This window comes from Notamacropus eugenii, chromosome 1, assembly GCF_028372415.1.
Source record: "Notamacropus eugenii isolate mMacEug1 chromosome 1, mMacEug1.pri_v2, whole genome shotgun sequence".
Taxonomy (NCBI): Eukaryota; Metazoa; Chordata; class Mammalia; order Diprotodontia; family Macropodidae; genus Notamacropus; species Notamacropus eugenii.
Genome location: NC_092872.1, coordinates 561,735,567 through 561,755,316, shown reverse-complemented (window position 1 = coordinate 561,755,316; position 19,750 = coordinate 561,735,567). Strand labels below are relative to the sequence as shown.

The following is a 19,750-nucleotide window of genomic DNA, read 5'->3' as shown; positions in this document are numbered from 1 at the left end:
GAGATGCTGAGGTTGGTAGAACACTTGAGAGTGGGAGTCTTCAGCTACAGTAGGACTAAAGCCCAATCAAGTGTCTACACTAAGTCCAACACTAATATGGCGAGTTTCCAGTGGAGACTTCCCATTCAGCTCAGATCAGCAAAACTGAGCAGGTTCAAGCTTCTATACAATGACTGGGCCTGTGAGTGGCTATTATATTTCTAGCCAGTCAAGTGAGATAGGGAGAAAAAAAAAGAATTATTTTACCAGATGTATGAAGGATGAATTGGAATTGGGAGGGTAAAAACAAGGAAACAAGGTATTAACTGTATGGATAAAAAATTAAATTATTATTCAGATGTTTCCAGCGACCTGGATGTCTAATGTTATATAGCCAAATATGTAGTGTTAGGTATGCATAGCTTTAGACGTTACCTTTTTTCCCTTTTTTTACCCTTAGCATTAGTGTTGACCTCCTTGAAATAATCTGTTCATTTATTTCCATCTGGACTAAGTACGCTTGGCTTGTAGGCAATGTTCATGCATTTCAGGCTAAATAACTTGATGTAAAAGGAGGATTTACAGAGCCCTGTAGATGTAACTTGGTGTGAGATAAATGGTACTTTGAAATCAGAAGGAAACATTAGGACATAATTCAGCAAAATCTGAACTTGTGTTAGGGAAGTGTATTTAGATGGTTGGGGGTAGTTGCTGGCAAAGTGAAGTGGCCTGAAGGAATATAATTTGGCCTTTCATCCATTTCTTACATAAAATATATGGATAGTCATGATGTTCTATAAATAAGAATTTCAAAGCCTTCTGAAAATATTGAATATTGGACAAAATGTATGTCAATATTAGATAAGATCTCTCCATTTTCAAAGAGGCTTTAAAACATTCCTTCATGTCTATAGATGAAATAGTGTCTTTCACCAGTCTTTCTAATTGACTACTTTTCAATTCTAGTGGGCATGACTGGAGACCCAATAAATAAAGAGTCCTGAACTTACACACCAAAATCATTATTGCCAAGAGTTACTGCTTTCTTAGAAGCTGAGTTCATTCTTTCATGTTGTTTAGGTCTTAATCAAGAAAGGCAGCATGATGTACTGGAAATGACACTGGACTTGGAGATATATGGGACCTGAGTTTGAATCTTACCTTTGACATTTACATTAACTACTGTTATTGTTTCACCTTGAACAATTCACTTAAGTTCTCAGTTTCAGTTACTCCTCTAAAATGAAGTAGTCAAGTAAAATGTTCTCTCCCTGCTTCAAGTCTCTTACCATTCCAAACCATATTTCACTCAGCTTCCACAACTGACCATCTCACTCCCCATGCAATAAAATCCATTGATTTTTTTTAATTCCCGAGATCTTCTTGGTATTTAAATCTCTTTAACCCTGACTCCTTCCCACCTTTCCAGTCTTTTTTTAAACTTTAGTCCAACTATGCATTCCACAACCCAGTTACACTGAACTTCTTGTTCCTTATAAATAATGCTCTTCCTTCTAACTCTGTGTCGTATGCCACAAGTCCCTTCTTACCTTCTATTTTTCTTGGCTTTCTTCAAGACTTTTATGAAAATCCATCTTCTATAGAAGCCCCTCCTTTCCCAGTTGTCCCCTCAACCTAATTCCCTCAGCAATTCATTTTCACTTTTATGTACATAGCCATAATACATAGTTTCTCTTATTAGAATGTGAACACTTTGAGACCAGAGACTGTTTTTGTTTTTCTTTGTATCCTTAACACCGTGCTTGATAAGTACTTAAAATATAGTAAATACTTAAAAAGTGCTTGTTGGCTGACTTACAGACTGACTGACCTTCCAGATCTAATATTGGTTAAATCCAGTTGATTCTATTTTGGTGTAATAAATCACATTCTTAGGCTTGACCAAAAATAGTGTGAATTGTAATTTCATATATGTGTGTATATATACACATACATTATACATATATACATATACATGCATATATATACACACAAACATAAATGTGTTCATGTGAAATTGGAGTCCATACTACTTTGTCCACACAGAACTAGGGTAAGATGATGGGGCTTTTATAATCTCCTTGATAGTTGTGAGTACTTCATTTTAATCTTTGTATTTTCACTACCTATCACAATGGTATTGTTGTTGAGATAAAAATAATAGTATTTGACAACTGATATCAATTTTTGGAATGAGTGAGTATGAAAAATAAAGGATGATACTGAGAATTTGAGTGAAATGAATAGGTGAATGTTGGTACTCTCAATAGCAATAAAGACATTGGAAGAGGGCTTTACTTTGGGAAATTGAGTTTGAGATGCCCATAAGATATCAAGTTCAAAATAGACAGTTCATGATATGAGCATGTAATTAAGGAGAGAAATTGGAGCTAGATATGTAGATTTCAGTGTCATCTGCATAGAGAAGATAGTTGAAATGTGTATGGTCTCCTAGTGATAGAGTATAAAGGGAAAAGGGAAGAGGGGTCCAGGACAGAATCTTGGGAGCTATCATAGTTAGTAGCTATAGTATGGATGGAGATCCAGCAAAGGAGAGTGAGAAAGATTAATGAGACAGGTAGGAGAGCTAAGATCAATGTTAAAAAACCCAAATAGGAGAGAAAATCCAGGAGGTGGTCAGCAATTTCAGATGCTATAGAGAAGTCAAAGAGGATGGTGATTAAGAAAAAGGCATTAGTCTTGGCATTTAAAAGATCAATGCTAACTTTGCAGATTTCAGTTCAGTTCATTGTGAGACTAGAGTCCAGATTGAAAGGTCTACTTAACAATAATGTTTAACTTTTTGAGTTGGTAGAGAACATTGGTTTTAAGTTTCCTGTGGTGTAGAGAGCATTAAGGACAAACTTTTCTCATCTCTCAGCTAGTCTCCAGTCAAATAGGAAATTTTTGAATTTTCTGTCCTGATGTTTCACTTAGAATTCAGAATATCACAGGGACTCGACAACTGCTCCTTGAGAAAAATGGAGGAGTGTTTCAAAATAAATCATGGGTAACTAGGATCAGATACACCACCCTAGACATCTGTCTCTTCTCTAAGACACTCTCAGCTTTGTGACCATTTTCTCCAAAGCTGCTGTTCATCCAAATCTAATAATAAAGATAGAAACACATTCATTTAGTCTATAAACCAATTCAGAACAGCTATGGGATCTTAATCTAACAGTGGTGAGGTGGTATGGGTCTATGTCAGTGAGTAGGGGAGTAGGGATTTTAGTGTCAAGAAGGGGAACATTGGAGTTTTTCTGCTCAATCAGTGAATATTCTTTTCCAATATCTTAATTTCCTTAGTAAGACCTGGTTGGTGTTGAACAAGGTAGCATTGCTTTCCAATTGGGGAGAGGATGGAGTACAGTAGAAACAGTGATCCATGTGGAAAAAAGGACCAGGGTTCTAATCTTAGTGCTGCTATAATACCTGTGACATTTGGCAAATAACTTTACCTCTCTTGATCAGTTTCCTCATTTACAAAATTAAGGAAATTTGACCAGATGACCTCTGGAGTCCCTCCAAGTTCAGGGAACCTCATGAAATGTCTCTCTTCAAAGAAGCACCTCAAGCTCTGGCTTCTACACTAAGCTTTTCCCAATTCTCCCTTCCTGAAATGTCATTGTCTCTTTCCTTTATTTTGTTACATTTAACTAGCTTATGCTTATTTTGTATTTATTCCATTTATATATGTGTATGTGGTATCCTACAACAGAATGTGAGTTCTTTGAGAGTAGAGCATGTAATTCTGTGTACAGTATCACCTCATATAGTAGTAGGAACGTAGCAGGCACATAAAAAATATGTTCATCAATAGAGTGATCCAAGAATTTAGAGCTGGGAAGGAATTTAGGACATAGAATTTCAAAGCAGAAATGCACCTAAAATCACAGACATGTTAGAACTGGAAGATGAACTGGCCCAGAGGTCATCTAATACAACTCTTTCCATTGACAGATGGGGAAGTGACTTGAGTAAGGTCATACAGATAGTGACAGGATTTCAAAGCCAATGTTCTTTCTAATTCCCCTAACTAGTAGACTAATGTCTTCTCCTCCAAATTTACCTTCCATCTATTCTGTGTATCTCCCTTATTAGAATGTAAGTTAATTGAGTGTAGGGGTTGTTTTAGGTTTTGTTTTGTTTTGTTTTTATTTATATCCCCAGTCCTTAGGCAACAGGCAGTAGGATGATAAAAAGGGAATAAGCATTTTCGTAGTACCTACTATTGGCCAGCACTGTGCTGGGAACTCAAATATTATCTCAATTGATCTTCACAACAACCCTGTAAGATAGAAGCTATTATTATCCCCATTTTCCAGTCAAGGAAGGGGCACCTAGGTGGCACAGTAGGCAGAGTGACCAGCCTGAGGTTAGGAAGACTCATGTTCCTGAATTCAAATTTGGCCTCAGTCTCTAAGTTATGTCACCCTGGGCAAGTCACTTAACCCTCTTTGCCCCAGTCTCCTCATCTATGAAATGACCTGGAGAAAGAAATGGCAAACCACTCCAGTATCTACCAAGAAAACCCCAGACTGGGTAACAAAGAGTTGGATGCAACTGAAAAATGACTGAACAACAGTCGAGGGAAAGTGAGCCTAACAGAGGTTAAGATATTTGCCCACATGACTAGTAAGTAGCTGAAGTCAGACTGGAACTCAGGTCTTCCTGACTCCAGGTGCAGTACTCTCTTGAGTTCACCATCTAGCTGTCTCTGGCATACAGTAAGGACTTAATAAATGCCTCTTGCTTCTTCTATCCAACCTGTGCCCCACTGCTGTGTCACAAATTGTTCAAATTCATTTCGACTAAGGGAACATGCATGTCAAATCCCCAGTTTATATATCAAAAAGTAGCAAGAAAAATTTAAAAAACTAGAGTTAGTTTAAAATCAACTTCCCAAATTAAAATAACATAATGTATTCAATAATTAGGCTTTATTTGTCTAGTCCTTACTCAAGATATTAAATGAGGAATGAGCCCAAGGGGGTTGATATGATTTGGTTAGTTCCTACAGCAGGAGAAAGAGGGGGAGGGGGCAGAATGCAAAGCAAAATAGCTTGTGTGACCAAAAAGAGAACCAGAAGTTTAAACTCCTATATCCATCTTCATCTAACCTATTTATGATGGGAACATTGAAATGCACCCTGGAGTCTCCTTACTCTGCATCAGTGCATTTGTAACAGGCTTTAGTTTCCTTTGTCACCAGCGGCTAAAACTTCATAAGCACCAACATTCTGAAACTATTCAAGTAAGTCAATAGTCCTGGAAGTGCTGACAAATTCCTGGATAAATCCCATGTGTCATAAGCATGTCCTAGGTTAGGATAAAGGCGACCCAGCCATAGATTAACACATGGCCTCACTCTGCCCGTTAGTTGTTTTCCTAGATCTGTGATTTCATTGATTTAAGAAAATGCCCTGAGAAAACTCCATCCACAAATGCAGATCAGCAACTGTTCTGCACCTTATAGTCTCAGGCGCTTGGCTGGAGTATTGAGAAGTCAAGTCAACAAGCATTTGTTAAGCACTTCCTATGTTCCAGGCACTATGCTCATCTAGCCCCCTCCTACTTTTCCAGTGTTCTTATATCTTATTTATATGGCACATTTTCCTCTCTGCAGTGACATTGGATTCCTGTCTAGACAAACAAGACACTCCATCTCTCAACTCCAGGTATTTTTTCTGGTTGTTCCCAGTGCTGGAACGGTCTCTGTCTTCATCTCTACTGATTGACTTCCCTAGCTTTCTTCAAGTTCAAACTCCTTCAATATCACTGTCTCTTTCTCGAATTACATTGAATTTAACAGACATATTTATTTATTTTGTATTTATTCTGCTTGCATTTACATATGTTCGTGTGGTATCTCACGAGAGAATATAAATTCTTTGAAAGTAGAGTTTGATTCTTTGTATATCGCTGAGTATACAGGACATATCAGAGGCATAAAAAAAAATTTAGTGATTGATGATCCCATGATTTAGAACTAGGAAGGAATTTAAAAGACAGAGTGATCCAACATTTTTCAGGAAGTCTTTCTCAGGCCTTAATTCTAGTACATTCCCTCTTTTTATTTCCTGTATTTTCCTTTGTATATATTTGTTTGTGTGTTGGGCTCCCCCACCCATTAGATTGCCATCTCCTTGAGAGGGACTGCCTTTAGCCTTTTTTTTTTTTACTCTCAGGAGTTAGCACAGTGACTGACACATAGTAAATACTTAAATATTTGCATGCTCCTTGTTTCCATGACAATATATATCCATCTCATCCTCTGCCATTCCCTTTTCTTTTTGCCTTCAATCTTTCCCAACATCAGGGCATTTTCCAATGAGTCTCATCTTTTAATTTGTGGGCAAAGTATTTAAGCTTCAGCATTTGACCTTCCAGTGAATACTTGAATTAAATTCTTTAAGTATTGACTGATTTGTTCTCCTTACTGTCCAGGAGATCATAATTATTTAACTAGATAAATTCCCTCTGAAAATGAGCTGCAACTATCTTCATTCAATCCAACTGAATTTAGGGAAATCAGTTTGGGTTACTGTTGGGTTACAGGGGAGGGGATGTATTTGTGGGAAATACATAAGATGAAGCCCACTAATAATAATAGATCACATGTTATAGTGTCTTCAGATTCATGAAGGGCTTTCTGTATATTATGCCCTTTTTTTTTTTTTTGATAGATCTGAGTCAGTCAGGTGATGAAATGAATAGAATTCTTAATCAGGAAGACATGAGTTGTGGGACCCTGGTCAAATCACTTAATCTCTGCCTGTCTCAGTTTCAGGAATGATAATGGCACCTACCTCCCAGGGTTACTGAGAGGGTATCCTCACAATAACCCTGGGAGGTAGGTGTCATTATGAAATTATGAAATCATATTTGTAAATTATTTTATAAACCTTAAAATACTAGATAAGTGCTATCTAATGTCATCATTATTATTATCCTCACAATAATTCTGAGAGGTAAGTAATACAGGTATAACTATCCCCATTTCATAGATAAAGAAACCAAGTCTCAGAGTGTTTAAGGAATTTATCATGATCTTATAGTTGGTATAAGAGGCAAGATTTGAACCCAGGTCTTTCTTGACCTAATCTATTTCTCTATCTACTATGCCATAGAGATTAATTTGCTAATGGATTTGTTGTGAAAATTAGATACTACAAAAATATTAGTTTGCATTCAAAGAGTATTTTATAGTTAAAAAGTGTAAGCATATACATTATCCTCTCTGATTCTCACAACTATTCTGGGAGGTTGGCAGTACAAAAATTACTACCCCCATCTCACAAATGAGGAGCCAGAAGCTGAGAGGTTAAGACATCACACAGTTACAGCGTCAGAGGCAGATCATGGTCAGAAGCCTGAAGCCCCTAGGTGGCACGGCATGGTAATTGGACTCAGGAAGACCTGAGTTCAAATCCAACCGCAGACACTAACTAGTAGTATGAACCTGGGCAAGTAACTTACCTAGTGTCTAACAGTTTCCCATCTATAAAATGGAATAAAAATAGCAGCTACTTTACAGGACTGTTATGAAAAACACACACACATTCATATATGTTAGCTATTATTAATTATAACTCAAAGTCTTATGTTACTTCCCCCTCACTTCTTTTAGAGTTTGTAGTTTCTTAGTGAATTACTAAAATATAAAAGCCAATCAGGAGGGGAAAAAATTGGCTAAGCACTCAAATTAACATTTCATTATTTTTAATTGAGTGAAATAGTGCCTTTCCCATGAGCAGCACTTTATGCAATTCCAATAAAGACAAATCAACTGTAACAGCTTTGAATGCTTTATTAAGACGGCTCCAACCTTCAAGCGTGGACCTAGTGCTATTAATTAACTACATTATTGTCCCATCTAGTTTTGCAAATTGAGCCACTGTGGTGTACTGAAGATCTAACGGAGTAGTAATAATATAATTATTCCCAGCTTTGAGTCCTCCCAGACACATGCCATTGTGGACCTGAAGTAACATCACTTTCCACCATTGAGCTATTCAAGTACAGTAGACATGAGGATATGAGTTCTGAGATGAGTTAAGATGCTTTCCCTTGGAGTTATGCACCATATGAGATCATCAACACATTTGGGAATGGAAGGAACCCAAACTTATTCCATCACCAGAAGGGTTTCAAATGAATCTTTCTTGCAATTGCCCTCTTAGGTATTATTCCTCCTCCCATGAAGATTTCCCTAATTCCTGCTGGTTAATAACAAGCTTGCCTTTTGAATCTTCCATAGCACATTGTTTTATTAGAATCATGCAATAGTAGAAAGACCTCAGAAGACATCGATTACAACCAAAATGGGGGAGGCGGATATGTACTACATGTAATATTTAGGACAGGTAGAAATACAGGCTCTGCTTGAACTCTTCCATTGAAGAGGGCAGTCAGCTAGTAAATATTTATTAGGTCCCTACTGTGTGCTAAGCTGAAGCTAAGAAACTGGGGCTGCAAAGAAAAGTAAAAGGCAATCCACTCACTGTCAAATGGACTATGAGGTTCCACTGTTTCTTGAAGTAGTCCATTCCACTTTTGGATATTTCAATTTGTCATGCAGATTTTTTCCTTACATCAGGCTTAAATTTTCCTCTTTTTAACTTTTACCCAATTCTCCTCATTACTGAATTTATCACATAACATGATGTATTACCATACCTATCTGCTTGTATATCTTATTCCCCTGGAGAACTAGAAGTTCCCTGAAGTCAGGTACTACTACATCACAGTGATACTCTGAATCTCCTCTAATGCTCAGCAAAGGGTTTAACAACCATTTTTAAATGTCTATTTAATTGCACATTACATTTATAATATTCATTGTTCATATTATAAATGATCACAAATTTGATTCTGCGGATAAAATTATTACAAATATATGTATTCTGTTGATTAAGTAGGGCTTAAACTTAAAGACATTTGGCTATTAATTTAGGTTATCAATTGTACCCTAACTTTTTGAAACATTAGTCTTAAAACATTCCATAATTAAAGCTTTCCAAGAATTCAAATGTGCTACCCTAAACAGTCCAAATGAGTATAATACTGGTTTATGCTTCAATTCTCCCAAAATACAACACTGAAATCACCTTCTCACTCAAAAATCTTCAGTCATCCCTCATTACCTACTGAATAACATTTAAACTTCTTATCCTAGCATTCAGGGCCTTCATGATTTTGATCCTACCAAGTTTTTTAAACTCATCTCTCTTTCAAACATATTATGCTCCAACCAAACTGGGATGTTCAATGTTCCTAAAACATACCTTGAGCCTTCCTATCTCCTCCATACCTTTGTTCAAATAGTTAACACTACCTCTAATACCATGCTCCTTTCCTTCTTTGGCTAATTCCTACATAGAGGCATCTGGATGGCACAATGGGTAGAATGCTGACCCTGACATCAGGAAAATCTGAGTCCAACTTCTGACTCAGATTCTTACTAGCAGTGTGTTACTGGGCAAGTCACTTAAACTCTGCCTTCCTCAGTTTCTTAATCAGTGAAGTGATAATAATAGCACCTATCTCCTAGAGTTATTGTGAGGATGAAATGAGATCACATACACACACACATGTAGATGTTTACATGTTTACATCTACATGTGTGTGTATACTTGATAAACTTTTTTCAAAATCAAGTTTGAATATTATGTGCCACATAAAGCCTATCTCTGCCATATTTCCCTTCCCCAAAACCAGAAATCATCTCTTTTTTCCACTGAATTTTTACCACTCTTATAACTTTATTTGTGCTTGAAATTCTTATCCAGAAATACTAAGTATACTACAAATTAATGTTACATGATCTCAACAGAATTGTCAATAAGGCAATATAATCCTTTTACATTTCCCTAAACCATCCACTACCCCATTCACCACAGCAATTTTTCCAAAGTTTTCCATCTCTCTTCAGATTTCCCATGACTCTCCTCTCACAGCTCTCAACTGAGAATCTAGCTTTCTATTCCTCTGAAAAAGAGAGGTAATTCACTGAGAGTTCACCCTTCTCCCTTGCTCTTTATTTCAGATCACTCAAATACCTTCTACCAATACTTCCTCTTTCACCTGTTTCCTTGTCAAGGAAAACCCCTCTTCATGCCCAAATGATCTTATTCCAGCTCATCATCTCCAACAGATTGGCATTCTATTATCCCAGCCTATCAATGATCTTCAATTTCTCCTCATCTACTGGCTAGTTGCCTCCTTCCTACAAACATACCCATGTTTCCCCATCCTCAAAAGAATCTTCATTTGATACCCCCACTTGCTTCTTCTATATCTTTCCTCCTTCTGTGTATGTGTGCATTAAAATCCTTGAGAAGAGCATCTGTAATTGATGCCTCCACTTCCTTTAACCATCTTATTAACACTGCATTCTTGACTTCTCACCTCATCCTTCAAATGAAACTTTTCACTCCAAAGTTAACAATGATCTTCCTTAACTGATGGTCAAAGTATATGAATAGGCAGTTTACAGTGAAAGAATTTCAAGATATCAATAGCTATATGAGAAAATGCTCTAAATTACTAATAAACAGAAAAATACAAATTAAGAAAACTCTCAGGTAACACCTCATACCCATCAGAATGGCCAAGTTAGCAAAAAAAGAAAAAAGAAAATTACAAAAGTTGGAGAGGTTAGGGAAAACAGTTACTTTAATGCACTGTTAGTGAGGCTGCAAATTTCTCCAACCATTCCGGAAAAAATTTTGGAAGTATGCCCAAAAAACAAACTTCATACCCTCTGATCCAGCAAGACTGCTAATTGACCTACACCTCCAAAAAGATCAAAGAAAGAGGAAAAGGACCCATCTGTACAGAAATATTTATAGTAGCTCTTTTTGATGTAGCCAGCGGGAATTGAGGATGCCAACAAAATGGGCAATTGTTGAACAAGTAATGGGATACTATTGTTATGAGAAATCATGAAGGGAATAGTATCAGGAAAACCTGGGAAGAATTTTATGAACTGATGCAAAGTGAATTGAGCAGAACAAGGAGAAAGTTTTGTCCAATAACATTTTAAGATAATAAACTTTGAAAGAGTAACTCTGATCAACATAGTGACCAACCCTTATTCCAAAAACCTCATGATCTAATGGCCTTTTCCCAGTCCTCATCCTTCTTGACTTCTCTGAAGCCTTTGTCATTGTCAATCACTTTTTTTTCCCCTTCTCTCTAGGCATTGCTTTCTCCTGGTTATTCTCCTATCTGTATGATTACTCATTCTCAGTCTCTGTTGTTGGATATTCATCCAGGTCATGCATGTGGGTGGCCCCTAAATTTCTATCCTGGGCCTTCTTCTTTTTATTCTCTACGCTTTATCACTTGACATTCTCATCAGTTTCCATTATTTCACCTATCATCTCTATGCAAATGGTTCTCAGATTAACCTCCCTCTTGACCTCCAGTTTTGCATCTCTGATTTCAAACTGGATGTCCAATATGTCTAAAACAACTCATTTCATTTCCCTTAAAACTCTCCTCTCTTCCTAACTTTGCTATCACTGATGAGGCCACCACCACCCTCTCAGTAACTCAAGGATCACCTATGGTATCATCCCATGGCTCTTCATTCTTTCATACACACCCCATATCCAATAAATTGCCAAAGTCTATTGTTTCTACCTTTGTGATATCTCTCAAATATGCCCCTTTTTCTCTAGCATTGTCACCTCTCTAGTACAGGCCCTCATCAAATTGCACTTGGATTATTCCAGTAGCTTACTGGTTGGTTTCCCTGGTGCAAATCTCTTCTCATTCCAATCTGTCTTTCACACAGCTGTCAAATTTATCATATATGAAAATGTCACTCCCCTCCCCATTCAATCAATTCTGATGGCTCCCTATCCTTCAAGGATTAACTATAAAGTCTTCTTTTAAAAGGCTTTTAAATATCTTCATGTCCTGCAACCCAATTACCTTTCCAGTTTCTTATACTTTATTCCCTAACATGTATTCTTCTTTCCAGTGATATTGGTCTCTTCACTGTTTTTTGTAGAAGACACTCCAACTCTCAGTTCTGCCTGTTTTCCTTGCCTGGCCTCTGTGTCCAGAATTCTCTCTCTTCTCATCTTTTATTCCTAGTTTTTCTGGATCCCTTTTAGTCTCTAATAAGATTCCACCTTCTATAAGAAACTTCTCCCAGTCCTCAATTTTAGTGCCTTCCCTCTTAGATTATTTCCATTTTGCTCTGCATATATCATTAGTGCTTGTATGTTGTCTTCTCCATTAGGCTGAACTTCTTGAGAGTAGGGACTGTTTTTGCCTTTCTTTGTATCTCTAGCATTCAGCACAATACTGGATATAGTAGGCACTTAATAACTTATTATTGACTTATCTTCCCATATATGCTGGAAACTCAAAGTGCATTAACTGCTTCTTACTCTTTGTATTCTTCTATACTAACTAACTTTGTGTCTTTTACTCAGTGGACACTTAATCTCTTCAATAAAAAATTTTGGATATATGTCTAACATTATCTCTAGACAGAACCTCTCTAACACATTTCCAGATAGGAATGTCTGAAACAGGATATGGAAACTGCAATGCATCAGGAACCCTACCTAATATTATTATATAAAAGAAGACTGGTCAAAATAAATATCGGCTAAAGAAAGAATCAAGAGGTGGAAGAGGTTTCAGAGACCATCTTGTCTAATTGAATAAGAATCCCTTCTGTAGCATTGAATGAATTTCAGAATTTGAGAGTTGGAAGGGACCTCACTGATCACCTAATCCAACTCATGCAGCAAAGAATTCTCACTATAACATACTTAATGAGTAGTCATCCAGCCTCTGCATGAAGACCTCCAAGTAAGGGGAACCTTCTTGCTGGCAAGAAAGCAACATCCAGAGAGCTTTTACAACATGGGCATGGGAAAAGGAGAAGTGTTTGCATTTTATATATTGATGTCAATTGCATTCGAGTTGCTAGGAGCTACCTCTTCAGTTGTCATAAGCACACAAAGTTGTTACCTGAAGCAGTGGAGCTGAACTAAATCAAAGGGATAGTTCTATCCATAACACTTTTATCATGCTTCTCATACATTTTGTTTTTGCTTCTCAAAAACCTTCAAGTGTGTTTTTTGTTTTGTTTTGTTTTGTTTTGTTTTGTTTTTATTTTCCACAGAGACAATCCCAGATGGGGAGCTGCCAACACAGCTCTGGCTCGATGGCTCCCACCAATCTACGAAGATGGAGTTAGTCAACCAAGAGGCTGGGATCCCAACTTCCTTTACAATGAATTTCCACTGCCAAAGGTTTGTACATCATGATGCCATGGAAATTAAGCTGGCATATATTTTTCCCATAGCACTTACGCAGTTCTTTTGGCCTTCAAAAGCAGAACAGTGTCATATACTTCCTTGATATTTAGTAGAAATGACATTGTACAAGTACGGACATTCATGTGGCCTCTGAACGATAGATGAATAAATTGCCCTAATGGAGAAGGACCATCTGGCCCACTATCCTCATTTCAAGTTGTAAATGATCCCCAGAAAGGTGGGAGGGATATTCCCAAAGCCACATATTGAATCATATGAAAAATAATGACTAATTCCTGGGTCTTTTGACTCCTCCTGAACGATCTTTCCCAAATCTCAAAACAATGGTATTTCATAATTATAATGAATTAAATCCCTCTGTATAATTGTAGGTGAGGATGGGAAAAGAGATGTTCAATGAAAAAGAGAAATGTTTATTTGCTGGAGGAGGGGGAGAGAAGCATTAAAACAGTTGACAGGGTTAAATTGAATAGCTGGTTAATTCTCTTTAAAAATTATGGATTTTTCCCTTAATTAACAGGCAAACTGTAGCACCAACACAATATTTACAGGTATCCCTGCACAATTCTGAATTGCAACATACCACAGACTCTCCACATGGAAGACAGAACTACAACATTTATACAGATACCAGGAAGCCAAATTCATCATAATTTCTACACCATAACAATGCATCCCCAAGCCTTCCCCCACAAGGTTTCCCACAAACCAGCTCCATTAAACAAATCACAAACATGCTCTTTCACTCACACTAGACAACTGCCTGCTAGCCTGCATCCTTCCTACCTCTGACTGCTCTCATGAATAACTTCCTCTCAGCTCTGCTCTAGCTCTGCCTTTTTCTGTTCCCCCCCATCAGCAAACTTCTCCCTCCACAGATTCATGTGACTCAGGCTTCTATGTGATGATGGGCAGGTCACATGGGCCTATTAATGAAAGGGAAAGATATTCCCATTTAAATTACCATTACAGTTACCTAGGGAAATTGACCAGTTATTTCAGCATACCTGAACACCTTGTTGATTTCCATTTACAAGGAATTTCCTTGAGCACATTTTATGTGATCCTTTTAAAAAATTAATTAGAAGTAGGACACTGAAATCAATATAAACAACTAAAGTGACTTTGTTACTGCTTACCTTTAATGTCATTCCATGAAGTGGCATAGCATTTTTTGTGTCACTTTAATTTCCCATCCGTCAGGATTCTTTGCCCAGTCTCATTCAACCTTATGCACTCTGTTAGGGGAAAGAAAGATAGAGAGATAGATATAAATATACATGCATATACACACACACATATATATGTATAGACACATGCACAAAAATGTATACATACATGTCTCCATACATGCATACCTATAGACATATGTATATATTTGTGTGTGTGAATACATATATAAAGATGTATATCAACTAAATATATAATAATTTAGGCAATAAGGAAATACTAATAATTAGGAGAACTAGGAATCATAGTTTGCAATAGTTTCAGAAGTACCCATATAAATGAAATCAGAGATACACTAAGTATTGAATTATTATGCAGTTAGAGAGAATGAAGCATGACATGGTAGACAGGGAGCTGTCCTTACCGTAAAGAGGTCCCATGTTGAAGTCTTGTCTCCAACACTCATTTTCTGTGTGAGTCAGGGAAAGTCATTTAACCCCTCAATGCTCTAGGCAACTTTCGAAAACTATAAATTTCAGAGAAAATGACCATCAACATCAGTAAAAAGAGGTTTCTTCACCTGGAACTTCACTATAGCAATGAAATCATAGGTGGGGTTTTAAAAAAGTGTAATACTAAATCAAATGAGAAATCAAACTGAATTTAATATCTTATATAAAAGTCATGAAATTCTTCCTTACCCACAAAGAAGTCTCAAATTTATTGTAAGCTCTCTGAAGTGATAACTGGTTCATTTTCTGTCTTTATATCCCAACATCTAGCGCCATTTCTTTCATATTACACAGTATTTAATGTTTGCTAAATTGAATTTGAATGACAATACTCAATCTGTTGTCACATTGCTGAACTTAAACAGTTAAACTTTAGCTGCTCCAAGCTGAAAACAACTAGTGTTGGAGAAGATCACTGTAGAGACTTTTTTTTTCACACAGTGAAGAGGAGAACACAATATCTAAATTTGCAGAGCCATGCTTTCATCTTCATCAAATACTTGGTTTAAGCCTTAACAATGAAATTCACAATACACTAAGCAATATGTGACTTTTGAGAAACTTGCTTTAACTATCAATTATCTACTGGTGCATATATCTGAATGTAAAAGAATATTAATCATAGAAATACCTATGATGTTTGACCAGATAATTTCTTGAGGTTATTTCCAGCTTTAAAGTTGATGCTTCTGTATGTAAATCCAGTGGAATGTAAAGTACTTGAGTACAAAGTCTGTTTTCATTTTTGTCTTTGCATATCCAAGGTCTTATATAGTACCTGGAATATATTAGGCCTTTACTAAATACTTAATGAATTCCATAAAATCAGATATTTAAAAAATTGTAAACCTAGATAGGAAAAGCATAGCTCAAGTATCTTTCAATGTGAATTATAATCCATGTACTTAGTATTAAACGATCACCAAAATGTCTTCTGGAATGTCAAATGGAAGGATCACACTGCTAGGTTGTCCTCCACCTACATAGAGTTTGGTGAGGTATAAGCAGAGGAAGAAATATCCCCGGGAAAGAATCCCTAATCTAACACCTTACCATTACAGTCACATACTACTTAGAGAATTCCTGTCCAAAAATGGCAGCCTTTTTTCTGTCTACCATCTCTCCTTCTTAACAACTGAGCAACTTGTGAAAAGTTAAGAACTGACATTCCTAGCAAACTAACTTTTCCCCCCAGGTCCGAGAAGTAACAAGAAAAATCATCCATGCATCAAATGAGGCTGTGACGGAGGATGACCTGTACACAGATCTCCTGATGGTGTGGGGACAATACATAGCTCATGACATTGCATTCACACCCCAGAGTACCAGTAGAGCCAGCTTCTGGGAAGGAATTGACTGCCAAAGGACATGTGAAAGCCAAAATCCCTGCTACCCCATACAGGTAGGCTTTTACCAGATGGTTTTGAAAGTTCTTGTTCAAACAAATGCAAAGCTGGTGGTGGATCAAAACCCTTCTGTCTGACATCCCTGAAATGCAAAACACCTTTATGTTGTATGGGCAGTCAAAATTCTCTTGGCTCATGAGCTAAGCCAGAAATTTGAGAAACTCTTTCTACTAGCTGGCTCAGATGTCTGGCACTATCTCCCCACTCATTCATATTTTGGCCACACAGTGTACAAGAAGAAAACTGTGTTAAAAGAAAAATCACTAAGTACATTTGAGAGGGGAAGCAAGACATGGTGAGATAATAATTATTGGACTTAGAATCAAGAGACCTATATATTCAAATTTTCTGTCTTATCTCAGAAAAACCATTGACCTCCCTGAATCTGTAAATGAGGGATAATAATATTCTCACTACTTCATTGAGTTAATATTAAAAAAACACCATACAAACCACAAAATGCCATATGCTGTTATGAGCTGCTCCCATGAAAAGTAGGGTAAACTGTCTCATGCAGCATGACCTCCTCCCAACCATTGACTGGTGGCAAATCATCAGGGGAGGTCAATCTGATATGTATGAGTGGGAAGATTAGTCAATAGAATAATAAGTAGATGAAGTATTAAAGTATAGCACCTGGAGCACTGCTTCTCAAATGTAGGGCCTCTAGGTTTATGTACTCTGTGGGATTTTGCTTCCAGTCAAAATTCTGAAGCTAGAGTAACTGCAAGTTGCTAAAGAACACAATTCAGCAAAATCAAAGACATTTAATGAGATAGTATAGTAAGAAAAGTGGCAATAGAATAATACCCCCTTGGTATCTTAATTTATTTTCCTTTCAATCTGACCCCTCACTTCTTGACCTCCAGGATTGCAGACCTCATTGTTGGGTAGATTCTCTTTGAACTCTCATGGAACTTGAGTTGGAAAACTTCCATGACATGCAATTATATTTGTCCTCATATCCCTTGTGTCTAATCAATCCAAACAGCCTCTCAAAATCCTGGTTTTTTCTTTGGAGTGGCTGCCTCTGCCCATATGCCCAATCTTTCAAATCCATGTGGGATATACATTCTGTACATCATGCTAGGAGCTGGGCTTCTCAGCATTAACCACTTGAACTCACCTTGCTAATTTTTAGCGCTCACCTAAGGGCTTATCACTCTTTATCCTTGCCAGTATTTCTTTTCTAAATCACCAAAGGACTCAAGCTCATACTTCATAATGATATCATCTGCCATAGCTAAATGAAAAATTTCAGTTAATTTAATACCTTTTGTGGGCCATAATACCTGTTATGGGCCCTGAGTTTTCCTTTCCTTTCTTTTCTTTCCCTACACTTTCCCTACACCACAAGATACAGCTCAGGTATCACATTCTATTGACTTGCTTTCTTCATTGCCCAAGTTGTTGATGACCTTGAAATACTATGTATTATTTTGAATTTGAATAATATTTGAATTAATTGTATAATTGGTGTGTCCCTCCCAGAAGAATGTAATATCCTAGAGGTCAGGGAGTGTTTGATTTCTGTCTTTTTATTCCCAGCACTTATTCTTTACCTTATGCCAGAAGGTGCTAAGTAAATATTTGTTGATTTGATATAATCTTCTCAGGTTACAGCAAGGCCATTTTCTAGTCTGCTGTCTAGAAAGCCTCTCCAAAATAAGGACAAGCTGACTATTCTTTAATCCTAGACAGAGATTATTAGCTACTACCTAATCAATGCCAAGCCTAGGTTCCTAAGGTTAAAATTACCTTTTCTTTTAACCCCAGTGCCTTCATTTAAGTTCCCACACAGCAACATTATGTGAGATTTTATATATATATATAGATATAGATAAAGATATAGATATAGATATATATGTGTGTGTGTGTATTAGTATATATATCTGTATATACACACATATATATATGCATATATGTATGCATGTATATTTATACATATATATGCATATATATACATACATACTATTGTCAATATATATGTGTATACATGCTTTATAGCAGCTGGGCTAGAGCAGGCTGAGGGTAACTGATGGACCCACAAACCCATCAGTGAGTTAGGGAGGTATTTACCCCAAGCATGTGAAGATTTCCCCTAGTGGAATGGGCAGGTGAGAACAGTTTGTTCCAACAGAAATGAAGGTAGCTGAAGCAAGTACTCTGAGACATTTAGAGCCTGGCAGACATCGAAGACATCAAGGTCATCCACTGCATCCCAGACCAATTTCAGTTATCCTGACCTTTGCCTTGCCACCAGACTTCGATGACTGGCAGAAAGCAAGAGGCTGATGACTTTGTCCAACTCTGCCTCACTTATAACCCAGTGATATCACTTTAAACTCCATGATGTCAATGGTCCTCTTCCAAAAGGAAGGGATAATTAACAACAGCAGCTAGGTAAGGCAATTTGAAGATAAAATAGAAGATAGGGAAGGTGAAGAGCCTAGGCTCTGGGTTATTATTTGCAACCTATTTCAACCACATTTCTGCTTTTACTTTATCTATCATCAGTACTGTCCAGACCCCAGGTTTGGCGCTTATTTTATCGAGGAAAAAACCTTCAGTCTTCTCAAAAGAATGTAGCCTGGCAGTATCGACTTTTGTCCAACATAAATTCTTTAGGTAATTACACTATTCATTACCAGAAACTGGAAAGTATTTGGCAGTGAGGTAACAGAAAGAAGGTCGTGTTGGAGTTAGAAGACTTAGGTTTTTAATGTTGCTCTTTCTCTTAGTAGGCTTGTATTTATGTCCAAGTCATGAGACCTCACTGAACCAAGAAAGAGGATGGCAGTACTTACAACTGTTTACTTCAAAAAGAGGAAATCATTTTGTGAGCTAAGTAGTAGGAGAAAGAGGATGAAAAATGCCAATAGTCTTCAAGAAAGGAATATGGTAACAACCATCCCATGGGAATCCAGCATGTTTCCTACCCATTCTCCTCCCAAAGGATAGTTCAGTGACCTAAAGGCCATGTACTTTGAAGATGTAATCACAATTGAAAAAATGAATCAATAACTTCTGATTTCACAATATGAAAAGAATTACTTTTGTCCATGAATCTTTACTGAACATTTTTTCATGTGAGGATGAAACCCTATTATTCAACTGTTGTTTGTCTTTTATTGTTATTGTTAGGGTTTGGGGTTGATTGTTGGTGTTTTTCCCTACTTTTAAATTTTGAATCCCAGAGAAAGAACAGAACAATGAAAACATCCTATAAATAATTCAGTTGCCAAACTGTCACTCAAGGCAAGGTTTCCTGCTGTCCTCAGGGCCAACAAAGATTTTTCCATTAGTTAGGTGAAACTTTAGAACCAGTGTGTGATTAGCTCTCTCCCATGCCTGAGAAAACTGTATTTGT

General features: G+C 37.1%; 1 protein-coding gene across 1 annotated transcript in view; it reads left to right on the top strand.

Annotated features, from left to right (window-relative positions):
- Window positions 1-19,750, top strand: part of TPO (thyroid peroxidase) — a 179,241-nt gene that overhangs the window by 34,559 nt on the left and 124,932 nt on the right. The window contains exons 4-5 of the mRNA XM_072631561.1: window positions 13,136-13,265; window positions 16,170-16,376. Of these exons, the coding sequence (XP_072487662.1) occupies window positions 13,136-13,265; window positions 16,170-16,376 (337 nt within the window). The remainder of the gene's footprint in view (window positions 1-13,135; window positions 13,266-16,169; window positions 16,377-19,750) is intronic.